General features: G+C 59.9%; 2 protein-coding genes across 4 annotated transcripts; one reads left to right on the forward strand and one right to left on the reverse strand.

The window, feature by feature from the left end:
- Positions 1–55: 55 nt before the first annotated feature.
- On the forward strand, positions 56–8,116 carry PALM3 (paralemmin 3). 3 transcript variants are annotated; one of them, XM_070273980.1, is made up of 8 exons: positions 56–209; positions 2,615–2,663; positions 3,564–3,644; positions 4,169–4,311; positions 4,459–4,543; positions 6,028–6,073; positions 6,179–7,279; positions 7,343–8,116. In XM_070273980.1, the coding sequence occupies exons 1-8, from the start codon at positions 169–171 to the stop codon at positions 7,897–7,899; spliced, it is 2,103 nt and encodes a 700-aa protein (XP_070130081.1). In that variant the 5' UTR covers positions 56–168; the 3' UTR covers positions 7,900–8,116. The 3 variants fall into 3 exon arrangements, with proteins under 3 accessions (XP_070130081.1, XP_023501004.2, XP_070130082.1); XM_023645236.2 differs by having other exon boundaries at positions 6,179–8,116; XM_070273981.1 differs by lacking the exons at positions 56–209; positions 2,615–2,663; positions 3,564–3,644; positions 4,169–4,311; positions 4,459–4,543 and adding an exon at positions 5,574–5,719 and having other exon boundaries at positions 6,179–8,116.
- Positions 8,117–8,296: 180 nt separating this feature from the next.
- IL27RA (interleukin 27 receptor subunit alpha) lies at positions 8,297–22,718 on the reverse strand. The gene is made up of 14 exons (XM_023645237.2): positions 22,548–22,718; positions 22,157–22,274; positions 17,952–18,109; positions 17,707–17,864; positions 16,257–16,416; positions 16,088–16,152; positions 14,188–14,365; positions 13,913–14,098; positions 12,019–12,120; positions 11,788–11,946; positions 9,776–9,901; positions 9,351–9,444; positions 9,097–9,190; positions 8,297–8,993 (listed from the first exon to the last, which is right to left on the reverse strand). Exons 1-14 carry the CDS (start codon positions 22,645–22,647, stop codon positions 8,739–8,741), a joined length of 1,953 nt encoding a protein of 650 aa, XP_023501005.1. The 5' UTR covers positions 22,648–22,718; the 3' UTR covers positions 8,297–8,738.
- Positions 22,719–22,892: the final 174 nt, after the last annotated feature.

Genomic DNA, 22,892 nt, shown 5'->3' on the forward strand with positions numbered 1-22,892 from the left:
GCGGCCGTGCGCCTCCCGCCTCCCAGCCCAAACCAGCTGGACCAGCTCTCCCAGTGCCTGCCCCGCAGCCCCCCCTCCCTCCAGCCAAGTCACAGCCTCCAGGGCACCTTCAGAGGGCAGGTGGTGGGTCCTGAAGCTGGAGACCAGATCGTGGGCTTCTGGGCAGCGATGGCCCTGCAAAGCCAGGTGTGGTCTCCGGCCACACCCATGTAAGTGTCCAGCGTCAGGGGGGCCGGTGGGCAGGGCCTGGGAGGGGCTCATGGGGGACGTTGGCCTTTCCACAGGGTGAAAGCCCCAGTGGGCCTCTCCTGAGGGGACTGGGGGAGTGGACAGAGGCCAGCAGCCGACCCCAGAGGCCCTTCAATGCCCCCCTCCCCAGGGAGGCTGGTGGAAGATGGGGGCCCCCACCTCCTTCCTTTTTGTGGGTTTTCCACTGGCAGGCTTCAAGCCTGAAGTCCAGCCTGGGGGTGGGGTAGGGAATGGCAGGGTCCCTCGCTCCCACACTCTGCCTTGAGGGTGACCCCCCACCCGTGTCCAGGGCAGGAGGAAATGCTTGCCATCCAACAGGAAAAGGTCACAGCTCCCAAATTGAGACATTTGAGGGCACAATTGAAAGGGTCGCCTGCTTCTCAAGATGGCACCAGCTGCTCCCAGCGGCGGCCATGAACCACAGCGGCGAGTGCAGCTCCTGCGCAGATAGAGATAAGCAGTGTCGAGTAGGGTGTGCGGAGCAGTGTCACATTCGAGCCAGGAGTGAGGGCCTTTTGGGGTGAGAGGGTGGCTGGAGGCCTGAGAGGTCCGTGAAGAGTTTTGGGAAGGGCCCCCCCCTTAGGGACCCCAATTCAGTTCCTCACTCTTTTGGGTCCCCTGTTGCATTATTCACCAACTACAAACCTGGTTGCCTAGCAACGGGAACCTGATCCCCCCCAGAAGGAAGAGGCAGGGAGATTGCATCTTGGGGGGGAAAGGAAGAGGGGGGCTCTGGCCCTCCCCCGGGGTCACCCTGTTAGCAGGGGATCCGGGCTTCCTACGGGATACCCTGCGGAGCAGGACTCAACCCCTGCCCCAGCTGAAACCAGGGACCCCCTGGCTGCCAAGACGAGGGTGCCTGGACCCCCCTCCTCCCCAGTGTTCTGAGAGCCTTGAGTTCCAATCGTGACTCGGTGACCCCAGAGGAGTCCTTTCGCCATTTCTCAGAGCCTCAGTTTCCCCATGCGTAAAATGGGGACAGTAGCACTGCGGGCCTCCCAGGATCGCTGCGAGGAGGAAGCGAGTTAGGATAAGTGAAGCGTTTGCCGGCGTCCCGCCTCGGTGCGCGCTGAGGCTCACGGCTGGCTGAGTTTGTTCTCAGCTGGAATGTCAACTCAGCAGAGATGGACGGCCGCATCTCAAGATCGGGGCGGCGGCGGCTGCGGGAGCCGGCGGAAGGCCCCGGGCACTTAGGACGCTATATATAGTCAGCGCTAAAGACGCGCTGGCTCCCTGCCTTCCGCGCGGCCTGGGACGAGCCCGGAGGCCCCGCCAGGGCCTGGCCACAGGCTCCTGCTCGCCGGCAGGGTTAGTGCTCGAGTGAATAAGTGCGTGAGGGCCCGCTCTGTGCCCGCCCGCCCAGGGCGAGGGGTCAGGACCCAGGCGGAGAGACCCGCCCTTCCAGACGCTGGCCTGGGAAGCCCAGCGCGCAGATGGTGCTCAGCACGCGTCAGTGATGGCAGGTTGATGTGACGACCACTGTCCCCTAAGTGCCCTGCGGGACCACAGTCAGCCTCCAGCTTCCATGGGAGCCCCGAGGGGCGGGGGCAGCCTTATAGGCTGGGCAGGGGGGGTCCTGGGATGCTGCAAGGACAATGACGGGGGAACTCAGGTTAAATTTTAAACTGCCAAACTCCTCCCCCTCTCCTCCCCCTCAAGGTCCAGCGCTAGGCAGCTGGTGACCTGGTGACCTGGTGACCCTTGCCCTCAAGGAGGGGGTTTGGCAGGTGGAGAAGGCAGCTCCTGAGTTACCATGGCAATGGCATGTGTCCGTGGTGAGGTGGACACTTCTCTTCCCGGACTCTCTCACTCTCTAGCGCTTAAGGGATCCTGGCTAGGAGGCGAGGTCCAGAGAGGGTGTGGAATTGGAAAGAGACACACAGCGTATTAGGGGCCTGGCAGGATTCGAGAGTTTCTGTAGGACAGATGGGAATGGTTATTACGGTTAACCATAAACATTATTGATCCTGGGAATTGCTAGAGGTGCTATTAATAATAAACTGTGCTCCTGTTTGGGGGGACACTATGTCCTGCGTTTTTCCTGTATGGGTACTTCCCTGCAAGTTGAAAGGCAAGCGATCCCCGCCCATGTTACAGATGGGGAAACTGAGGCTCAGAGAGGCCGTGTCAGGGCTGGGAAGGGCTCTAGCTCAACCTGTGCGGTCTCTGCTCTCTCCTCCTCACAGGACCCTGCCCTCTGCCCCGACCACTCCCAGGGGCCGGGGAAATAGAGGAAAATGCTGGGCTTTGTTTGGTTTCCAAGCAGCTCAGGGATCTTGGCTCAGAGAGGGGCGTTCAAGGGGTGGGCCTGCTGTGGGGTGGGGCCCCAGAGGACCCCACTGCAGCTCCTGCCCTCTCCCCACAGGCCCATGGCCGAGAGCTCCCTCTACCGGCAGCGGCTAGAGGTCATCGCCGTAAGTGACGCCCTCTGCCCGGTGCCCTGGGCGCCCCAGCCCTGCCCCGGGCCGCTTTGCTTCCTGCCTCCCTCCCATTCTGGGGAGCTGGCCTAACGCCGTGAAGGGCACAGGATGCAGGACCTTAGCTCCAGCCCCGCCTCAGTCCTCAGGCCTATGGGCTCCCTAGTTCCTCTGTCTGGTCACTGCCACCCCCAGAATGGTGAGGCTGCGCACCCCGCGCTCCCAGTATCTGCATCACCCAATGCCCCGTTCTTGAACTGCGGTCTCCCAAACACCCCATGTCTGGACCCCACCTCTCAGGCTCCCATCTAACCCACCCCCACCTCTCTGACCCCCATCTCTGGAACCCCACCTCTCTGCACCTCATTTTTACACTCCAGTCTCTCCGGAACCCCCATCCTTCTGACCCCCATATCTTTACTCCATCTCTCTCAGCCTCCATCTCACTAACTCCCATCTCTGATCCTTCATCTCTGCACCCCCAGCTCTCTGGACCCCAACTCTACACCCCCGCGACTGCACCTCCCTTCCAGACCCCCATCTCACTAGTACCCTCCTTTTGATCCCTATACCTGGACCCCCATCTCTCTGAACCCCATCTCTCCTCACTCCACATCTCCGACCCCCCAGCTCTGTGCCCCCTCCAGATCCCCATTCCAAGGCCCCACCTCCCACCCCATCCACAGACCCCCGTCTGCGCTAGCCAGGCCTGCGCAGCATCCCGGGCGCAGCCGGCCCCGCCCGCCCCGCTGCTGAGTCAGCGCCTCCGCGGCCCCCTCCCCGCCGGCCCCGCCCGGCGCGCAGATCCGGGAGCCCCGGGAGCCCCGCGGGCCCGGCGGGGTTGGGGGAGAGGCGGCCCCACCCGGCCCGCGCGCAGCTCCGGCCCTCTGTGCGCAGGAGAAGCGGCGGCTGCAGGAGGAGATCCGCTCGGCGCGCCGCGAGCTGGAGGAGGAGAAACTCCGCGTGGAGCGGCTCAAGGTGCAGCGGGCGGGGCGCTGCCAGCTCGGGCAGGGCAGTGGCGGGTCGGTTCGGGGACCGCAGGAGCTTCTGTCTCATTATGGAGGCACGGCTGGGGGCATGGGTCCCAGCTTTGGGGCAAGCGTCCTTCCCAGCTTGGGAGAGGGCTGGAGGTGGTGAGGAGACATTTGCTCCACCTTCGGGGAGAGTACGGGGACAGTGGGGGAGTTTGTCCAGCTTTTGGGGAGGCCCCACAGGGACATTGGTTTCACCTCTGGGGTTGTCTGTCCCAGCCTGGAAGGGCTGGCTGTTGACGGCTGTCTTTTCAGCCTGGGAAAGCTATGGGATGGTAATGGCGTGTCTGTCTCACCTGGCCGTGTTGGGTGGCAATGAGGGCGTGTTTCCCAGCCCGAGGGAGAAATGTCTGTCCCCTCTGGGTGGTTGTGGGGTAATAAGAAATCTGCCCAGTCTGGGGGTGGGGAGGGGACCCTACGCGGGGTAGGGGGGGTCCCTATGGCCAACCGATGCTCCCTTCCCGTGCCCAGAGGAAGTCTCTCCGGGAGCGCTGGCTAATGGATGGGGCGGCTGAGGGGCCAGAGCGGCCGGAGGACCCCACCTCGCCGGACCCCCAGTCGCCGGAGAGCCAGGCTCAGGCCCATATCCAACACCTGGAAGACAGCTTGTTCACGTGAGTGGGGCCCCTGCCTGCCTGCTTTGCCCCAGCCTAGCTAGGCCAGGACCCCAGGCCCACTCTGGGGGGTGGCAGATTGAGACTGGGGCGGGGGGGTCCACGGGGCCTGGGGCCCGGCTCCCAGCAGCCCTCTCTCTTCCCCAGGCTCCAGTCCCAGCTACAGCTGCTGCAAAGTGCGTCCACAGGTGCCCAGCACAAGCCCTCAGGCAGGCCCACCTGGCGCAGACAGGTGAGGAGGGCAGGGAGGGCGGGAGGGGGCGTGGCCAGCAGGCCCCAAGCAGGACTTCTCCGTGGGCAGTTTAGAGAACCACCAGGTCCTCCATGATTTCTTTGCTCTGTGGTCTTGGGCAAGTCACTCTCCTGGCCCAAGCCTCGGTTCCCCCATCTTTGGAACAGGCATGTGGTGGGAACATGGGCAGGATGCTCATGGCACTCGGCCCCAAAGTGAGGAGATGGTCGCCATGAGATGCTCGCATGATCTGAGGCCCCGTGTGGGCTTTGTGTTTTGGGGTCTTGTTTTGGTAACACCTTGATTAAGATGTAATCCACATGCCTGACAACATGCAGGCTTTTGAAAACCAGGACACTTGACATTAAAATCTGGCTCTCCGGGTTGTCCTTGGAGTCCAAAGATCTGGCAACACTGCGCCCGGCCCCAGTGAGGTGCGAGTTTGCCACAGTCCCCACCTCTCCCTGCTGTATTACCTGGGCTCCCAGGTGCCTGTCTCAGGGCAGAGAGGGAAAGGAAACCTGTTAATTGGCATGGGAAGCGCTTGTCGGGTTTTTGGTATAAGCTAGAGTTGCACAAGGCAGGATTCCTGGCCCAGGGGCACTCACAGTCTGGATGATGAGATGGGGTACCAAGGGTCTGTGAGGAGGAGCCCTGAGCACAGAGGAAGAACCTGTATGAGGTTGGGGAGTCAGGGAAGGCTTCCTGGAGGCGGTGACATCTATGCTGAATCTGAGTGGGAACCAGGCAAGGGAAACAGCCTGTGCAAAGGCCTGAAGGCTGGGAAGAGGAAGATCAGACCAGAGAACCATGTCCCCGAGTCCATCTTCCTCTCGTGCCCTCCACTCCAGCCACACTGACCCTCTTTTCTCTTCCTTGAACTTGTCCAGTTCATTGAAGCCCCAGGGCGTTTGCACTTGCTGTCCCTTCTGCCTGGAATGCCCTTCCCCCACCTCTTGAATCCAGGCTGCCTCTTCTCATTCTTCAGGTCTCTGTTCAATGTCACCTCCTCCTCCAGGAGGGCCTCCTGCACCTTATTTCTAGAGGAGGGACCCCATCGCCTCCCAGGCACGCCCTAGCCCCTCATCCTGCCTTTTTTCCTCCATAGCCCTTCTCGCCTGTGACATTATATATTTTCTAGTGTCGATGTTTATCACCCGCCTCCCCAGCTGGAATGTAAGTTTCAACAGTGAAAGGCTTCAGGCATCCCTTGGCCACAGGAACCTCAGTGGCTGGCAGAGTAGGTCCCCAGTGCAGCGGAACTGGCTGCATGGACACAGGACTGATTAAGCCCCTACTGTGTGCATGGCTCGGGGGAGCAGAGGGCGATAACACAGGCAAGGAAGGCTGAGGCGCAGTAGAGGTTTGGTGCTCAGGGTAATGGGGAGCCATTGAGGTGTTGGAGCAGGAGAGGGGCCCTGGCACATAGTGGGGCTGCAGGTGGAGATGTGGGCTGCCTGACTTCCTCTTTGCCATCCCTGCAGGGGCACCGTCCTCTCTCCCAGCCCCCGGTGGAGGCGAGCCCTGCAGGTGGGTGTTTGTGCCCCTAGGTCTGGGGATCCCAAGAGGAGGGCCTGAGTCTGGGTGGCCTGAATCTCACCCTGTCGCCCCTCTCTCCTCCCCTGACTCCCCAAGGCTGCACTGACCTGGACAAGAGAGCCTCCCTCCCAGCCGGCCTGCTGGGCACAGCCCCAGAGTCCCCCTTGGAGCCTGGAGATGAGGCAGTGAGGGCTGCGCCCGCCCTGAGGCCACTCCCCGCAGCCGCAGCAGCCTCCTCTGAAGCTAATGGGCCCTGCAGTGGCCCCAGCCCCGCTCCAGAGCAGGAGGCGAGTCAGGGGCAGGGGGTGTCCCAGGGCCGGGCAGGCCAGGCCAAAGGAGGGGGCATGGTGGAGGTGGTGTGGGAGGGGCTGAGGGCCACGGAGGACAGTGCCACGGGGGCCACGGGCCCCGAGCTGGAGGCCAAGGTGGAGGTGATGGTGCTGGAGGCTATCGCGGACAGGCAGGAGGCCAGCTGCCCGGAGCGCCCGTCCTGGGCGAAGGAGGACAGGGATGTTGTGGAGGTGGTCTGGGAAGGGGTGGGGGGCACGGAGGGCAGTGAGTCAGAGGCCACGAGGGTGGTGGCCAGGGGCCCGGAATCTGCCAGGCTCCAGGAGGGAGGAGAGGGAGTGGCTTCTGAAGAGGGAGGAGGGGCTCCCCTGGGCAGCCCTGACAGCAACGGGCAGGGGGGCTGTGGAGCAGAGGAGGCATCCTTCATCTGGGTGGAGAGGGTGACCCTCAGCGAGGAGTGGGAGGAGCTGGTGGTGGAGGGGCGGGAGGGGGGAGCTGAGGGTCCACCGGGGGTGGAGGGGGGGCGAGGGGAGGACACCTGGGAGGCAGAGGCAAGCCGGGCAGAGGGCTCTGTGGGTGCCAGTGAGAGAAAGGCAGGCGCAGAGCAGGAAAGAGCAGAGACGTCTCCAGTGGGAGAGAGGAAAGGCAGATGGGAGTCCTTGGAGCTGGAGGGGAGAGGAGGCGAGGAGGAGCCGGGTGCAGACAGGGAAGGAGGTGAGGAGCCACTGTCAGCAGAAAGAAAGGAAGCTGAGGGGCCTCTGAGGGCAGAGAGGGGAAGAGGTGAGGAGCCCTCGGGAGGAGAGCAGAAAGGAGGTGAGGGAGAGCTGGAGGCAGGGGAGGAGGTGAAGGAGCCACTGGGAGCAGAACGACAAGGAAGCGAGGGATCTTTGGGAGCAGAGAAGGAAAGAGGTGAGGAAAAGCTAGGGGCGGAGGAGGAGGCTGAGGGGCCTTTGGGAGCAGAGAAGGAAAGAGGTGAGGAAAAGCTAGGGGCGGAGGAGGAGGCTGAGGGGCCATTGGGAGCAGAGCGGAAAGGAGCCGGAGAAACTCGAGGGGCGACTGGAGGCCCGCTGGGGACGGAGCGACGCGGAAGTGAGGGGTCTCGGAAGGAAGAGGAGCCACTGGAGGCAGAGAAGGCGCCGGGGGTCGAGGAGGGTCTGAGTCTAGAAGAGCAGAGAGAGCCCGGGGCAGGAGGGGAAGGCCAGGTGGAGGAGGCGAGCGAGGCGGGCGCTCCCCCGGCGGCTGAGGAGGACGGCCCACAGCCCCCGGAGAAGCAGGAGGGCTCCTTGGAGGAGGAAACCGCAAGGCCCCAAACACCTGCGGAGGGCCGGGGACCCTCCGGGGACGCCACCCTGCTCCTGGCAGAGACCCCGGCTCCGGAGCAGCCCGCCGAGTGCCAGCCCCTGCTTCAGGCGGAGGGGCCCACCGCCCGCCCTGCGCCGGCCCGCACGCCCAGGCCGCCTGCCCCTCTGGAGGCCGAAGAGGCAAGCGGCCCGAAGCAGAAGACATGCCAGTGCTGTGCAGTCATGTGAGCCTGCCCGCCAGCTGCCCTCACAGCTACCTCGGTGTTCTGGCGTCCAGCAGAAGGTCCCAGGGCAGACAGGGCACCGCAGGACTGGCCTGGCCCCTGGGAGCCTGCCAGCCCACACGTCACCTCCACCTGAGCTTCAGGAGAACTCGCGGCCGCCTGTGGCCCTGGCCCCTCTGCGATGGAGCCTTTATACTTGAAAATAAAATGTCAGAGCATTCGGCCGGTGTGAACGTGTGTGTGGGTGTGCGCATGTGTGCACACGTGTGCTGTTGGCACAGAATGACCTCGCCATCTCCTGGTGGCAAACTGAGGACTGAATTCTGCTAGCATCACAGACGACGAGTCAGTGAGAGTGTAGACGCGGCTGCTGTAACAAAAAGACCTCCAGCTCCCGCAGCTATAAAAATAGAAAGATTTATTGCTCTGGTGGCTCGGCTCCATGGTCCCTCGTGACAGGGCTCCCTTCCTCTTGTCACCCCCACCCTCCCCTAGGGTGTGGCCGGAGCTGGCTCTTGGTCACTGCAATGCTCCAGCTCATGTCGCAGGACAGGGAAGGAGCGTACCGAGGAGCCCCGGGGCTGGCACACGCCCCTTCTCCCCCGGGTCCATTGGCGAGACTCGGTCCACGGTTGCCCCGAGCTGCAGGGGACGCTGAGTGTGCGGCCCACTCCAGTTCTGTCACAGCAGCAGGACAGACGCAGGGAGGCAGCTGCCAGTCTGACTCACATATTTCCCTTGGCTCCCTCATCCATCCGTATATTCCCAGGAGGGCCAGGCCCTTCTCCATAGGGGGTCCTTCTATCTCGGCTCTTCCTGGCTGGGTGTCCTCAGGCAAGTGACTCAGCCTCTCTGAGCCTCAGTGCCTTCATCTGTCAAATGAGCATCCCTCTCACGGCCTGGGGTGGGTTCAGGCCAGAGCCTGGGGCCTGGATGGGGGCCCAGAAGGCCCAGCTCCTCGGGTGTGGGCAGGAAGTGCTTCTCATACCCAGAGTCCAGCGGGGTGGAGGCCCGAGGGGGCTCCCTAACGGGCAGCGGCTCCACCTCCTCCACTTCCAGGACGGGCAGGTCCCCAGGGGGCTGGGCCTGGGGCACCTCCTGGGAGAGGAGAAGGCTGAGAGTCTGCCCCTGGCCCCCTCTCACCCGCCCCACACTGTCCCGTCAGCCCCCAGGGGCCGCGACAGGCCAGCCTCTGGCTCACCTCCAGGTGGGGCTGGCCGGAGCGGCTGTTGGCGGGATCGGGGACCTTCTCCCAGACCCAGCGGGGCAGCACCTTGTGCCGCAGGGGGAGGCACCTGGCAAGCAGGGAGGAGTCAGGGCAGGGAACCCGGGCCCAGACGCCCCGCCCAGGATGCAGGGGCCAGAGGCGACCCTCACCACCCCCACCCAGGGGGCTCAGCTGCTGCCCAGCCGCCCTCCCCCTGCGGCAGAGACGCGCACGCCTGACAGCCTCACCTTCCGGACATGGCGAGGCTCACGCCACAGGCGGTCAAGAGCAAGCCCCACAGGAGCAGGACACCTGGCAGGACTTTCCACTTCAGGGTGTTATCTTGGGGGAGGGGCAGAAGGACAGGTGGATGGGGGAAGGGCTCAGGTAAGGTTAGGGGCCGGGTTGATGAAGGGTAGGGGCTCAGGGGAGGGAAACCCGGGCGTGGGAGTGGGGCTTGTGAACAGAGCATGAGGGGTGACAGGTCAAGGCCGGGGGTGGGCAAAGGGTCAGAGCCGCACAGGCCGCACGATGCACAGCAGCATGCAGTGCAGCCGAATCCAGACGCCCCCGAGGCGTCCCCAGTAACTGCCCCCAAGTCAAGGGCTGCTCATTCGCTGAAGCCCCTGATGCTTCCCGGCCCCTGCTAGGGCAGTCCCACCCTGGCCCCTACCTGGAAGGTGGAGCCGCAGGCTGGGACCCGGCGGGCCCTGTCCTGCGATGGTGGACGCCGTCACCCACAGCTCACAGGGACCCCAGGGAAGGCCGGGCAGGCTGATGTTCTGGATGCTGCCACTCACTGAAGGACACACCCAGAGAGGTTGGAGGGCCTTTGCACAAGCTTTCTCTCTGTCTGCATCGCTCACCCCCAGATATCCACACGGCTCCCCCGTTTGAGTCTTTGCCCACATTTCACCTCCTCAGTGAGGCCCTCCCGGACCTGCCGCATTTTAAAACCATACCTCCTTCACCACCCATCGGCCCGGCTTCACTCTCTACCTGGCATTTAGCAGCATCTGCCACACTGCTTAGGGATTATTTACTTTGTCTATGCCTGCGTGTCCCTATTAGAAAGCAGCTCCAAAAGGGTGTTCCCAGTGCCTGGATCAGTGCCTGGCACATAGAAAGCCCTCGAAAGTGACATCTACCTATATCTCTGTCTCTATCTACATGTATGACTAGATAAAAGAAGGAAGGAGCGTCACGTTCCCTCTGCACAGAACCCGCAAAGGGAGCGTCTCCCAGACAAGGGGAAGACATCGGCACTCCCAGAACTACTTTTGTTTCCATTTTTACAGAATTGCTCCTTTTTTTGTTTTTAAGCCAAAAAAAGAAGTAGCTTTTTGGTTTGTTACAAGAGCGTAGGAGACACGAACATGGGTCAAGACATAGAAGGATGCCCAAGTTAAACCATTAGGTGAGAAAGATAAAGTCGTAAAACATCACAGTCATAGGATTCAGGGGCCAAAACACAGCCTATAACATGGTCCTTTTAAAATAATAATAATAAATACACATGTATCTATTTAATAATGTCATATATGTATAATTTTTAACCTAATGATCTATGTATACTTTTGCAAGGTGCAATCATGGCAAAATAACTGTTAAAAAGTCTACCAAGGGCCGGCCCCATGGCCAAGGGTTTAAGTTCACGTGCTCCGCTTCCACGGCCCAGGGTTTCGCCAGTTCGGATCCTGGGCACAGACATGGCACCACTCATCATCGGGCCATGCTGGAGCGGCGTCCCACATGCCACAACTAGAAGGACCCACAACTAAGGATACGCAACTATGTACCGGGGGGCTTTGGGGAGAAAAAGGAAAAATAAAATCTTAAAAAATAATAATTTTTAAAAAAAGTCTATCAGAGACAAATGCTAAGTACTAATGTACTTAGAGATGAAATGACACCAAAGACTCTAGAAAAAAGAAGTGCAGGGGCTGAGGTGGAACGAGACCGGTAAAACATCAGAAACTGCGGGCGCTGGGTGGTGGGCACATGAGGGTTCGTTTTACTATTCGCCCTATGTTTGTGTGTGCTTGAAATCGTCTATAATAAAAAGTCAAAAACCTTCCCAAAACACAACTCCTATCCCTGTGTTAACACCTGCATGGAAAAATCTGGAAGCTATCAGCGAAACGATGAGACTGCTAGAATTCTTGATGACATACCCCCGAATGGATCAGCTTTTGTCACTTTTGTAATTAGAAAAAAAGGTAATAAAGATACTTTTAAAAAGGGAATTTGTGCTCCGAGTAAAAATTTAGCCCAAAAGTATGAAAAAGAAAGAAAAGTTGTACGTAATCCTGCAGCCCTGTTGACACCGTGGGGCATTTCTCCCTCCGTCTGGGCCTCTGCTCTGCTCAGTGCTGGGGTACTTCACAGAAATGGAGCCATCCTACGGAGTTTGGCGATCTTTTTATCTTTTTCACTTCATAAGATGTGACAGGCATCTTTCAATGTCCATAAATATAGATCAAGTCTTCCTTTTTAATGGCCAATGACAGACAGTCCATTCTATTGATGGCCACAAGGGTTATGGTCCGCTAGGGAACTGATGACGTCACGTGCGCTCCCAGGGGCGGAGAGGGGACCCAAGGGGCCAGTCTGGGGACGAGGGGTGGGACAGACTGAGGGGTGGGTCTCGCGGGGGCTGGAGAGGGCGTTGGGCAGATGGCTCACCATTCATGCAGACGGAAGGCCTGGTCCCACTCTGTGCACACAAGGTGTAGTGGGAAAGACGGCCCCTAAGCTGGCGCCTGGGGACCTCTCCCCACGCCACAGCGGGGGTCCCCGGCGGGGCATCCTGGAGTCGCCAAAGCGCTGGTCCCGCCAGGGGTGCTGGGGAGGAAGCCAGGGGGTCAAGGTCTGCTGGGGTCCCAGGACCCTCCATCCCCCAGTCCCACCGCTTACCTAGCTCCTCTCCGAACACCCAGACGGAGGGGGCAGGGGCCAGGCCCCAGGGAGAGACGGCCGTCACCGTGATGCGGTAGGGGATCCCCGCTTCGAAGCGCCCTGGGCGGGGGAGGGGCAGAGAGCGGTTAGCGCGGCTCCCCTCCCCGCTCCCTCCCTGCTGGGGGGGGCGCTCTTCGGAAGGCGCGCGCGGAGACAGAGGCGAGGAGAAGCGCTTCTTCTGAGCAGTAACCGCAGAAAACACCAAGAGGGCTGAGGGTGCGTCAGAGGACACGTCCCCAGCTCGAGCCCGCTCCCTCCGCGGGGCCGCAGAGAGCACCCGCCTGCGAGCCGGCCCGCCGAGGGTCACGGCTGGGGGCTGCACCCGAGGGAGCGGAGCCGGTGCGCCCACCCCCGCCCCCAGCGGTCACGGCGGAGGGCTGCACCCGAGGGGCCTTAATCCCCGCACTTGCCTGCAGCCCAGGCAGGCAAACTGCTTCAGGGACCCGAGAAGGCCCTCAGACCAGGAAATGCGGTGCCAGAGGCTGGGAGGGGGTCAAACACAGGGCTGCGAGTGGGGCCCTGCCACCACCCAACACGGGGGCGGGGGGGGGGCGGGGGGACGAGGTCCAGAAGGCCTTCTCAAAGCCTCCTGCCGCCTAGCAGCCCTCCCCAGATGGGAACTTTCCAGAATTGGGGCTCCTCCTCCTTTCGTCCGTCCGTACGCGCTTACATAAGGGCCTCGGGACTCTCCTAAGTTTCTCAGTCAGCACCTTCCCGCGCTCTCCCGAGCCCTTCGCCCAGGACCGACTGCCCACCATCAACCCCAGACCTGGGCGTCCGACACCCACGGGGGACTCCGCTTGGATGAATGGGCACATGGGCCCCCGAAATTCGGCTCTGAGACTCCCCAGCCAGAACTCGTCTGCTGCTTCGCCCTCCTCGGTCCCCAACTGGTCCAGCCCCAGGGCCTACATCGCTTCTTGGAGGTCTCTCGGCTCCGGCCCTCCTCAGCCCGTCTGTCCCCCGACAGCAGCCAGAGGGCGCCGGTGAGCACCTGCCTCGCCACCCAGCCCCGCCTCCGCCCGCCCTTCCGGCACAGCCCTGCGGGCTCCCACCTCCCCCAGAGAAACAGCCCCGTCCTCGCTGTGGCCCCGACGACTTGCACAATCTGCTTGTTCCCTCCCTGCCCCACCCCTTCCCACCCTCCCCCTCACTCATTCTGCTCCAGTCACCCTGGCCTCCTCACTGTCCCTCTAAGGGCAAGGACGTTGCTGCCTCAGGGCCTTTGCACTGTCTGTTCTCACTTGCTTCCCTCAGACATCCTCACGGCTCTCTCTCACCTCCTTCAGGTCTTGGTTCAAATGCCACTCTCCCAGAGAGGCCTTTCCTAACCTTTCTTTCTAAAATCGCGATTCTCCCTCCTCCCCATTACTTTGCTTTAGTTTTCCCTGATTCCACTACTTGGATGTACTTGGATTTTTCTTGTCTGTTTCATTAGCTGCCTGTCCCACAAGAGGGTCAGCTCCACGCGGCCTGGGACGTTGCTGAGAGGAAGACTGGTGTGGTGGCTCTGGGCTTGGTTTCAGGAGCCTGACTAGGTGGTTCAAATCCTGGTTCTACTGCCTACTTGCTGTGTGGCCTTGGGCAAGTTGCTTAACCTCTCTGGGCCTTTTTCTTCATCTGTACATCAAGCATGATAATAACAGAAACCTACTTTATAAGGAATTTTGAATGGCTTAATGCTGATGCGATAGACACCAGCTGCCATTCCTGTGTACTGGTGTCTAGAACAGGGCCTGACACGCAGGGGTGGTCAGTGTCTACTTCCTGAGTGAATGAATGACCCTTTCAGCACAGCACTCTCTCCCGCCAGCCCCCATTGCCCGCTCCCCAGCAGCCGGGCCAGCCTCACCTGGCAATAGAGTGCTGAGGTTCCCAGGGGGAAGCCGGACCCAGGCGAGGTCCTGGAGGGGCGCCCCGTCTGGAGCCCAGTCCACCACATGCTCCGGCAGCTCCCCGGGGCCCTGTTGCCAAGTGACTAGCAGCCCTGTGCTCCCAGCGATGCCGACCGCCACGCCGTGGGGGGCAGAGCCCGGACCTAGAGGGTGGAGGAGGAGAAGTCTTGGTGGCCTATCGGGGGGTCCCCCCGCCCCCAGGGCGCCGCGGAGGGGGGTCCCGGCCCCTTACCCAAGCAGGCCAGAGAGAGATTGGCCAGGGGCGGCCGGCTGGTGGCGTGGGCGCCGGCGACAGACAGCCCGACCCACTCTGCCCGGGCGGGGACGTCGTGGCTGCAGCAGGCGACCGGCTCCTGGCACGTGCCCGGGAAGCAGACCCTGTATTGCCGCGGCGGGCAGTGCCCCGGGGCCTGCGGGAGGAGAGGGGCGCGGGTGGCTCAGCGAGGGCGCCCCACGAACCAGACAGGGGGCTCTCTCGCTGCTGGTCCCACCCCTGCGGCTGAGGAAACTGAGTCTCAGAGGGGCCAGCGCAGGGGTGGGGGCCGGCCCGGGGGAGAAACCCAAGGCTCGAGATAAGTTATGTTTTAGTCAATCAAAATTAATGCCAAAAAAAAAAAAAAAACCCATGACAACAAAATTTCCAGATTCTAGGCAAAGCGGGGGTCTGAGGCCAAGGCCTCAGTGATTCCAGGTGTCCCTGGCACAGAAGACGGGACCCTCCCCGGGGCTTTGGGGACAGTCCTGGACTCCTGGTTGCCTCAGTGACTGGTACTTAATGGGCGAGAGCCAACGGCACACACTCTTCAGACCAGAAGTGTCCCAGGTCCCTGCTGCTTCTGAGTGGTGGCCCCACTGCCAAGCCATCCAGAGGAAAGACCTGTCTAATCATCTTAACCGATCTGAGAACCAAACTCCTTTCGATGTATAAATACAAAATCTTTTGGGGGCCTGGTTTTAATATTCACTGAGTTTTGAAATACTCTGAACACATAGGGACTTTCCAGGCAGTTTTTATCATCAATTCCCAGCACAGTCTGTGTTCTGAAATCAGAGGATTTCTGAGTGTCCTGCAGCACCTCCGCCCTGCAGCCCCTGGATGCGCCTCCACGCCCGGGCCAGCCTGATCTTGGCGAACGTCGTGTGTGCGGAGAGAGCACACGCTCTGCTGCCTCCAGCGGGAGCCCATTAGGGGTTTCTCACCACACATGCAGATCTCTAGTCTTAACCTGCGATCCCTGTGCTTGTGATGAAATCACTGACAGCGCTGTGAGAATCTCCCACAGGGACTGTGGATCCATCTACTCCTCCCTGTGGTTCTGTCCACTTTTGCTTTATGTGTTTCGAAGCCATGTTATCACATACGTACAGATTCAGTCCTCAGACATGGGGAACTGAATCTTTTGCCTTCATGTAGTAACCTTATTTCCCTTTTATTTTCTACTGAATGTTATGATTAGAACACTGCCTTTTTGGGGATACAGGAACACCTGCACCTGCACACATTCTAGAACATGTGTATGCATGGGTTATTTATCCACGTGTTTCATTTCAGCACAGGAAAGGGATGTGCTGTGAAAGGGAGGCGCTCAGGTCTCGATCTGCCGTCTGGCAGCCAGTGAATCTGAGCTGTGCCGCTCACCCGCCGTGCAGTTGGGGGCAACCTTTCTGTGGCTTGCTTTTCTCATCTGCAGAGTCAGTTGATAGAACTAATGTGTGGGCGAGGGCCTGGCGTGCGGGAAGAGCTCTGAGCCCTGTTGGTCTGTTCCTCTTGCTGGTGCCTGTGAGCCGGGGCCTGGCCACAGTGGATGCTTGACAGATCTGGACCCAGCGGAAGCGCTGCCCCTTCTCTGTCAGCTGGGGACCCCCTTTCGAGAGCAGCCCCCAGCACTCGGCACACTGCACTCTGTTTTACGGAGCCGGCCCTGTCCTGCTTCCAAACCTTTGCCCTTGCTGTCCCAGCTGCCAGGAACCCCTGCACCCATCTTCACGGCTCCGCTCAGATCTCCCAGAAGCGGTGGACTCTGCTGGAGGCTTGCTGGGCGTGGGCCCCTCAGAGCAGCCCTGCGTGGATGCCGTGGAGGGCAGCAGGGGAGCTCCGCCTTGCTCACACACAGCGGGTCCCCACAACTCACCTTCCACAGAAGCAGGCGTTCTTGTCCACCTCGTGGCCCACACAGCTTTCCCGATATCCACACGTCTTTCGGGGGCGGCAGGGATGACGAAAGGAGGGATAAATGAGGGGCGTGACTGGACAGCCTTCCAGGAGGGGATGAAGGGGGCGGGGCAAGCCGGGGGCCTCACCAGCGGGCAGGGTCTGGAAGGACAGAACAGGGCTCCACTCGCCCCACAGATCCTCTTCTCTCTCCATTCGGCAGCGACCAGACACCTCGTAGCCGGTGGCCAGCGCCAGGTCCTGGATCTCAACAGGGGCCAGGGGGATGGACCTCACTTCTGGTTCCAGCTGGGGGAGAGCACGAGGGAGCGAGGAGGCCAAGGACTGAGTTGAGCATACTCGACATCACCCCTCGGCCCGGTGACCAACTGCCCCCTTTGCCAAGGGCTGTGGGCTCCCAGAACACGGGGCTTTGGGTTTCAAAATTGGGACAATCCCAGGCAAAAGGAGACAAGTTGGTCACCCTACGTGCCAGGAATAGCAGTAAGTGGTAACTTCTGTTATTAGCCCCATTTTACAGATGAGGCCCAGAGAGGGGCAGTGACTTGCCCAAGGTCACAGAGCTGGAGCTGAGATTCGTACCCGGCAGTCAGATTCCAAGTCTGCATAGACAGAGTGACAACTCTGCTCTATATTGTGGTATTTTTACATCAAAAGCTGTGGCTGAGACACTTGATCATCCCCAATACCCATTCTCTCTCTTTCTTCCTTTGGAAATAGAACCCCTGAGCATCAATTGGGAACATGGCTGTCAAGAATAAAGACTACATTTCCCAGCTTCCCTTGGAGTCAGGTGAGACCATGTGACTATGTCCTGGCCAATGAGATATGAGAGGAAATGAAATATGCAACTTCTAGGTTGTGCTGTTAGACAGCAAGGGCGGGTTCCCCGACTCTTTCTGGGGTTCCATTGTTCTGGAATTGCCTTCTCCTTTCTTGCTGTGTGAACTTGGGAAAGTTGCTTAACTTCTCTGAGGCACAGCTTCCCCAGCATCCTAAAAGCGTCTACTATGCAGGGAGGATGGGGCCGCTCGTCAAGGTGGTCCCCGCAGCCCCCTTAGCTTGGGACCTGGCGCACGGCAGGCGCTCAGAAATGCCAGGGGCTTTTATTCATCGTTTTTGAATGTTTCCTGAAAACCAGGCCCTGATCCTCATCTGTAAAACGGGTAGGTTATAAAATGTACCTACCGGAAAGAATTCTTGTAAGGATTCAACAGACCCGTGTCTGCAAGGGACCTGGAACGGTGTCTGGCACACAACAGACGCCCTCTAAGTGTCTGCTGGTATTATTATTTTAAGGTTAACATAGCTATTTGAGGACTTTCACTCATTCATAAGATGTTAGGGGAAATGTATTGAGTTTCTTGAAAATTCTAAGTGGAATTAGGATCGGGACTGCCTGGAGTTTGTGTATTTGGCGGGGAGGGGAGCTGAATAAGATGCACATATAGGTCTTTTGTGTGAGAGGCAGACAGACTCCGGGCCGGTGAGCGTGTTCTGGGCGGGTCTCTGATTTAGGGGCGGAGGTCCCAGGCTCTGCCTGGGAGACGTGGGGAGGAAAGGGCCCCTGACACTCACCAGGGTCCAGGCCATCTCCTGGCACCTTCGGTAGTGGAACTGGCAGACCAGAGCCTTATGGGGCGGCCACGCAGGCGGGGTCCACTGGACAGTGGCCTCCAGGGGGTCATCCTCTGAAAAGTCCACGTCAGGGAAGAGCCGGGGGGCGTCCGGCTTCACTATGGAAGGGGGGCCAGGGTGGGGTGAGCCAGGGCCTCCAGGACCACCCACCCAACACCCAGCGCATCCCCCACCCCGCCTGTTACTTCGGGTTTCCAGGTTCACAAAGACTGGGGGCCAGAGAGGCTGGCCTGCCTGGATCCCCCAGACGAGGAGTTCATCAGACATGGTGAGCTCTTCCCGCGAAATGATCACCCAGCTCTGCCCTGCTGACACGGCCACAGTCCAGTTTCTTTTGGAATGGCTGTGAAGAGAGATGTGGGGATGGGGGAGGTATATTTGGCTGGGCCCAGAGCTGTAATGGTAACAAATGCTCTGCCTGGGTTCAAATCTGAGTGCTGCTGCTTCAGAGCTGTGTGACTTTAAGCAAGTGACTTAACTTCTCTGTGCCTCAGTTTCCTCATCTACAAAATGAGGGCAATAAAAGGACCTGCTGAAAGGGCTACAGAGCAGAGGGGAACCGATGACACATGAGCAGACATGTTTAGAACAGTGTCAGGTGTGCACTGCATGTTACATGAACGCTGGTTGTTGTGTTCACTGAGCAGCTACTATATACATGCACATCTGCATGTGGGCAAGCATGCAGTCAGCAAATCTATATCACGCCAGGCCCTGCTGTAGAAGCTGGGAATAGGACTATGACCAAAGCAGGCAGGGACCCATCCTCTGGAGCTTGCATTCCAGTGCAGGAGGCAGACGCGAAACCCAACACTATATCACAGATGGTGGTATGAGTGAGGCAGAGAACAATCAAGCAAGGAAAGAGGATGCAGTGTGAGGATGAGGTGAGGATGGGGTATGAGGATGCGGTGTGAGGATAGGGTGTGAATATGGTGTGAGGATGGGGTTAGGATGGGGTGTGAGGATGGGGTGAGGATGGGGTGTGAAGATGGTGTGAGAACGGGGTGAGGATGGGGTGTGAGGATGGGGTGAGGATGGGGTGTGAGGATGGGGTGTGAAGATGGTGTGAGGATGGGGTGAGGATGGGGTGTGAGGATGGTATGAGGATAGGGTGTTAGGATGGTGTGAGGATGGGGTGTGAGAATGGTGTGAGGATGGGGTGTGAGAATGGTGTGAGGATGGTGTGAGGATGTGGTGTTAGGATGGTGTGAGGATGGGGTGTAAGAATGATGTGAGGATGGTGTTAGGATGGTGTGAGGATGGTGTGAGGATGGGGTGTGAGAATGGTGTGAGGATGGTGTTAGGATGGTGTGAGGATGGTGTGAAGATGGTGTGAGGATGGTGTGAGGATGGGGTGTGAGGATGGTGTGAGGATGGGGTGTGAAGATGGGGTGAGGATGGGGTGAGGATGGGGTGAGGATGGGGTGTGAGAATGGTGTGAGGATGGGGTGTGAAGATGGTGTGAGGATGGGGTGAGGATGGGGTGTTAGGATGGTGTGAGGATGGGGTGTTAGGATGGTGTGAGGATAGGGTGTGAGGATGGTGTGAGGATGGGGTGTGAGAATGGTGTGAGGATGGTGTTAGGATGGTGTGAGGATGGTGTGAAGATGGTGTGAGGATGGGGTGTGAGGATGGTGTGAGGATGGGGTGTGAAGATGGGGTGAGGATGGGGTGAGGATGGGGTGAGGATGGGGTGTTAGGATGGTGTGAGGATGGGGTGTAAGAATGGTGTGAGGATGGGGTGTGAGAATGGTGTGAGGATGGTGTTAGGATGGTGTGAAGATGGTGTGAGGATGGGGTGTGAGAATGGTGTGAGGATGGGGTGTGAAGATGGTGTGAGAATGGGGTGAGGATGGTGTGAGGATGGGGTGTAAGAATGGTGTGAGGATGGTGTGAGGATGGTGTGAAGATGGTGTGAGGATGGGGTGTGAGAATGGGGTGAGGATGGTATGAGGATGGTGTGAGGATGGGGTGTGAGGATGGTATGAGGATAGGGTGTTAGGATGGTGTGAGGATGGGGTGTGAGAATGGTGTGAGGATGGTGTGAGGATGTGGTGTTAGGATGGTGTGAGGATGGGGTGTGAGAATGGTGTGAGGATGGTGTTAGGATGGTGTGAGGATGGTGTGAAGATGGTGTGAGGATGGGGTGTGAGAATGGGGTGAGGATGGTATGAGGATGGTGTGAGAATGGGGTGAGGATGGTGTGAGGATGGGGTGTGAAGATGGGGTGAGGATGGGGTGAGGATGGGGTGTGAGAATGGTGTGAGGATGGGGTGTGAAGATGGTGTGAGAATGGGGTGAGGATGGGGTGAGGAGGGACAACACTATTTTAAGCAGGTCCGGACAGATCTCTCCGATGAGTGGACATTTGAATAAAGCCCTGAGGACATAAGGGCAGGGCCATGCAGCACCTGGGGAAGAGCATTTTAGGGAGAGAGAGTGGCCAGTGCAGAGGCCCCGGGTCCAACCGTGCCTGGCGAGTGTGAGGAACAGCGAGGAGGTCGCCCGCTGGCTGGAGTGGCGTGCGTCGGGGGAGCATGGGAGGAAGAGAGGGCAGGGAGGGGACAAGCAGAGTGTGCGGGGCCTGTTGGCCACAGGAAAGGCTCTGGCTGGAGTGAGGTGGGGGCCCAGAGGGCTGTGGGCAGGGGCGGGATGCGCCCAGACTCAGAGGCCCACAGGTGCCGTCTGGAGGCGGAGGCAGAGAGCAGCCTGCAGGGCTGAGGGTGGAGGCTGAGCCTGGGGAGGAGGGGGCTGCAGGGCCGGGCCTGCGAGGGCAGGGGCTGGTCATGGGGGGAGCTGAGGGAGAGTGGGACGCCAGTTCTGGATAACGCGGAGAGGGAGCCAGCAAGGCTTGCTGATGGACCAACGTGGATGAGCGAGAGAGAGAGCGAGGACATCCCAAAGGACTGGATTTCAAAGGTTTAAAACAAGGCGTTCAGAACAAAAAAACCAAACAGAGGTGCTGGCGAAGATGTGCAGAAAGTGGAGGCCCCACAATGCCGGTGGGAACGTACAATGTCGTGGCTGCTGCAGGAGGCACTCAGCAGCTCCTCAGACGCTGAACAGAGAGTTGCCATATGACCCAGCAATTCTCCTCCTAGGCACGTACCCAGAAGAACCGATAATAAGGACTCAAAAAGTCGTCCACGTTCACAGCAGCACTAGTCACAGTGGCCAAAAGGTGGAAGCAGCCTTAGTGTCCACCAACGGCTGAGCGGATAAACACAACCACAACGTGGTCCATCCACTCAGTGGAATATTACTCAGCCGTGAAAAGGAATGAAGTACAGACACACTGCAACGTGGATGAACCTCGAAAACATGCTGAGTGAAGGAGGCCAGTGAGGAAAGGGCACGTATCGCGTAATTCCGTTGACGGGAAACGTCCACAACAGGCAAACGCAGGGACGGAAAGACAGACGGGTGGCTGCCCGGGCTGAGGGAGGGGGGCATGGGGTCACGACCTCTGATGGATATGGAGCTTCCTTTTGGGGTGACGGAAATGTTCTAGAACTAGACAGAGGTGGTGGTTGCACCACGTCGTGAATGTCAATGCCACTGAATTGTTCACTTTAAAACGGTTCATTTTACGTTACGTGAGTTTCATTCATACACAGAGAGGCCTCCTGCCACTTCCCCGGGCGCCCCCAGCAGAAGCAGGCTGCTCTGGAGCCGCCTCGTGAGGATGGTGTGCGACACTGCGAATGTGCTTGCCGCCGCTGAGCCACACACTTAAAAGTGGTGGAGGAAAAAAGATGGTAGACCTTATATGTGTATCTCACCACCATTAAAAAAGCAAAAAAAACCCAGCCCCTCACTCTGGTTCCCATAGTCAAATGTCCCTCTGACTCTTCCCTCACTTGGCCCAGTTGGAAGTGATTTGTGTTTCCAGGAAGCCCGCCTCCCCCTCCACTGCGGGCCCCCGAGGGCCAGGCTTTGTCTGCCTCCTTCCTAGCTGCATCCCCAGCACCAGACCAAATGAGCTTTCCATATGCTCAGAGAGGTTAAGCTACTTACCTAAGTCACACAGCCGTAAAAGCGGATTCTAATTCATAAATTAAATCATAAAATAAAACAATAAATAAGTTCATAAAATAAGCATTTTCTCTTTGCCAAGCACCTAACTCTTTGAAGCCTCAGAACCTACACTGGGAGGCGGGTTCCATTATTCTCGCCGTTTGATAGGGGAGAAAACAGGCTCAGAGAGGGAAAAGGACTGGTCCAAGGTCAGACAGCAAGGAAATGAGGAAACTTGGAATTGAAGGGCTTGGTTGTGGGGGAGGGGGTGCTGGGGGACAGGACTATGGGGTCCTCTTAACCCGAGAATGCGGCGACCTGAGTGGCCCCGCCACAGCCTCAGTTTCCCCAGTCGTCCCGCCGTACTCACTACTTCTGGCTCTGGAGCTGCAGCGCGGAGGGCGCTCCCAGGTCCCCGACGGGCTGCCAGGAGCAGTTCAAGTCGCCCAGGGGCCCGACTCCGTAGCACTGCAGCGGCCCGGGGCTGCCTGGAGGGGGAGGCGGGGCCGGGTAAGGTCAACCCGCCCGCAGCCCGAACTCCCCCCGACTTCGGACAATCGCGGAGGGCGACGGGGGTCCCATGGGGAAACGAGCAGCAGGGAGGGGGCGCTGGGCACCCCGCCGCGCTTCGGGGCCGGCTCCTCCCCCTCCCTCCGCAGCCACATCCTGTCGCCACCCCACGAGCGCCCCCAGCTCAGGGCGCGCCCGCCCAGCGCGCCGGTCCTCGCCGTCCCCGCCCGGGGGGCGCAGCGCGGACTCACCCTGCGGGGGGCACCGGTCGCACAGCAGCAGCAGCAGCGGCAGCAGCAGCAGCTTCGGTCGCAGCCGCGGCCAGAAGGCGACGGCCCGGGCCCCCCGCATGGCGCCCCGCGCCCCAGCCCGGCCGCGCGCTCGCCTCGCTCTCCCCGCCGCCCGCGCACCTGACACCCGGCCGCCCCGCCCGCCCCTTCCCTTTCCCGGCGGCGCCGGAAAGTCCCCGCCGCCGCGCTGGGGACGGGGAGGGGACAGCAGGGAGCGGGGAGGGGGAGGCGCGGCGGGCTGGCTCCCCGAAGGCCGCGCCCTCCGGAGGGATGCGCGGGCGCGGGCGCACACACACACACCCCCAG

Source organism: Equus caballus, chromosome 7 (assembly GCF_041296265.1).
Source record: "Equus caballus isolate H_3958 breed thoroughbred chromosome 7, TB-T2T, whole genome shotgun sequence".
NCBI classification, from domain to species: domain Eukaryota; kingdom Metazoa; phylum Chordata; class Mammalia; order Perissodactyla; family Equidae; genus Equus; species Equus caballus.

Excerpts from the sequence above, each read along its gene's own strand:
- PALM3 (XM_023645236.2), top strand. The coding sequence starts at position 169 with ATGGCCCTGCAAAGCCAGGTGTGGTCTCCGGCCACACCCAT. Across the intron at positions 210-2,614 it reads TGGTCTCCGGCCACACCCAT|GCCCATGGCCGAGAGCTCCC; the intron begins GTAAGTGTCCAG and ends CTCTCCCCACAG. Across the intron at positions 2,664-3,563 it reads AGCGGCTAGAGGTCATCGCC|GAGAAGCGGCGGCTGCAGGA; the intron begins GTAAGTGACGCC and ends CTCTGTGCGCAG.
- IL27RA (XM_023645237.2), bottom strand. The coding sequence starts at position 22,647 with ATGCGGGGGGCCCGGGCCGTCGCCTTCTGGCCGCGGCTGCGACCGAAG. Across the intron at positions 16,153-16,256 it reads CTTCCAGACCCTGCCCGCTG|ACGTGTGGATATCGGGAAAG; the intron begins GTGAGGCCCCCG and ends CGCCCCCGAAAG. Across the intron at positions 12,121-13,912 it reads CCTCAGCACTCTATTGCCAG|GGCGCTTCGAAGCGGGGATC; the intron begins GTGAGGCTGGCC and ends TCCCCCGCCCAG.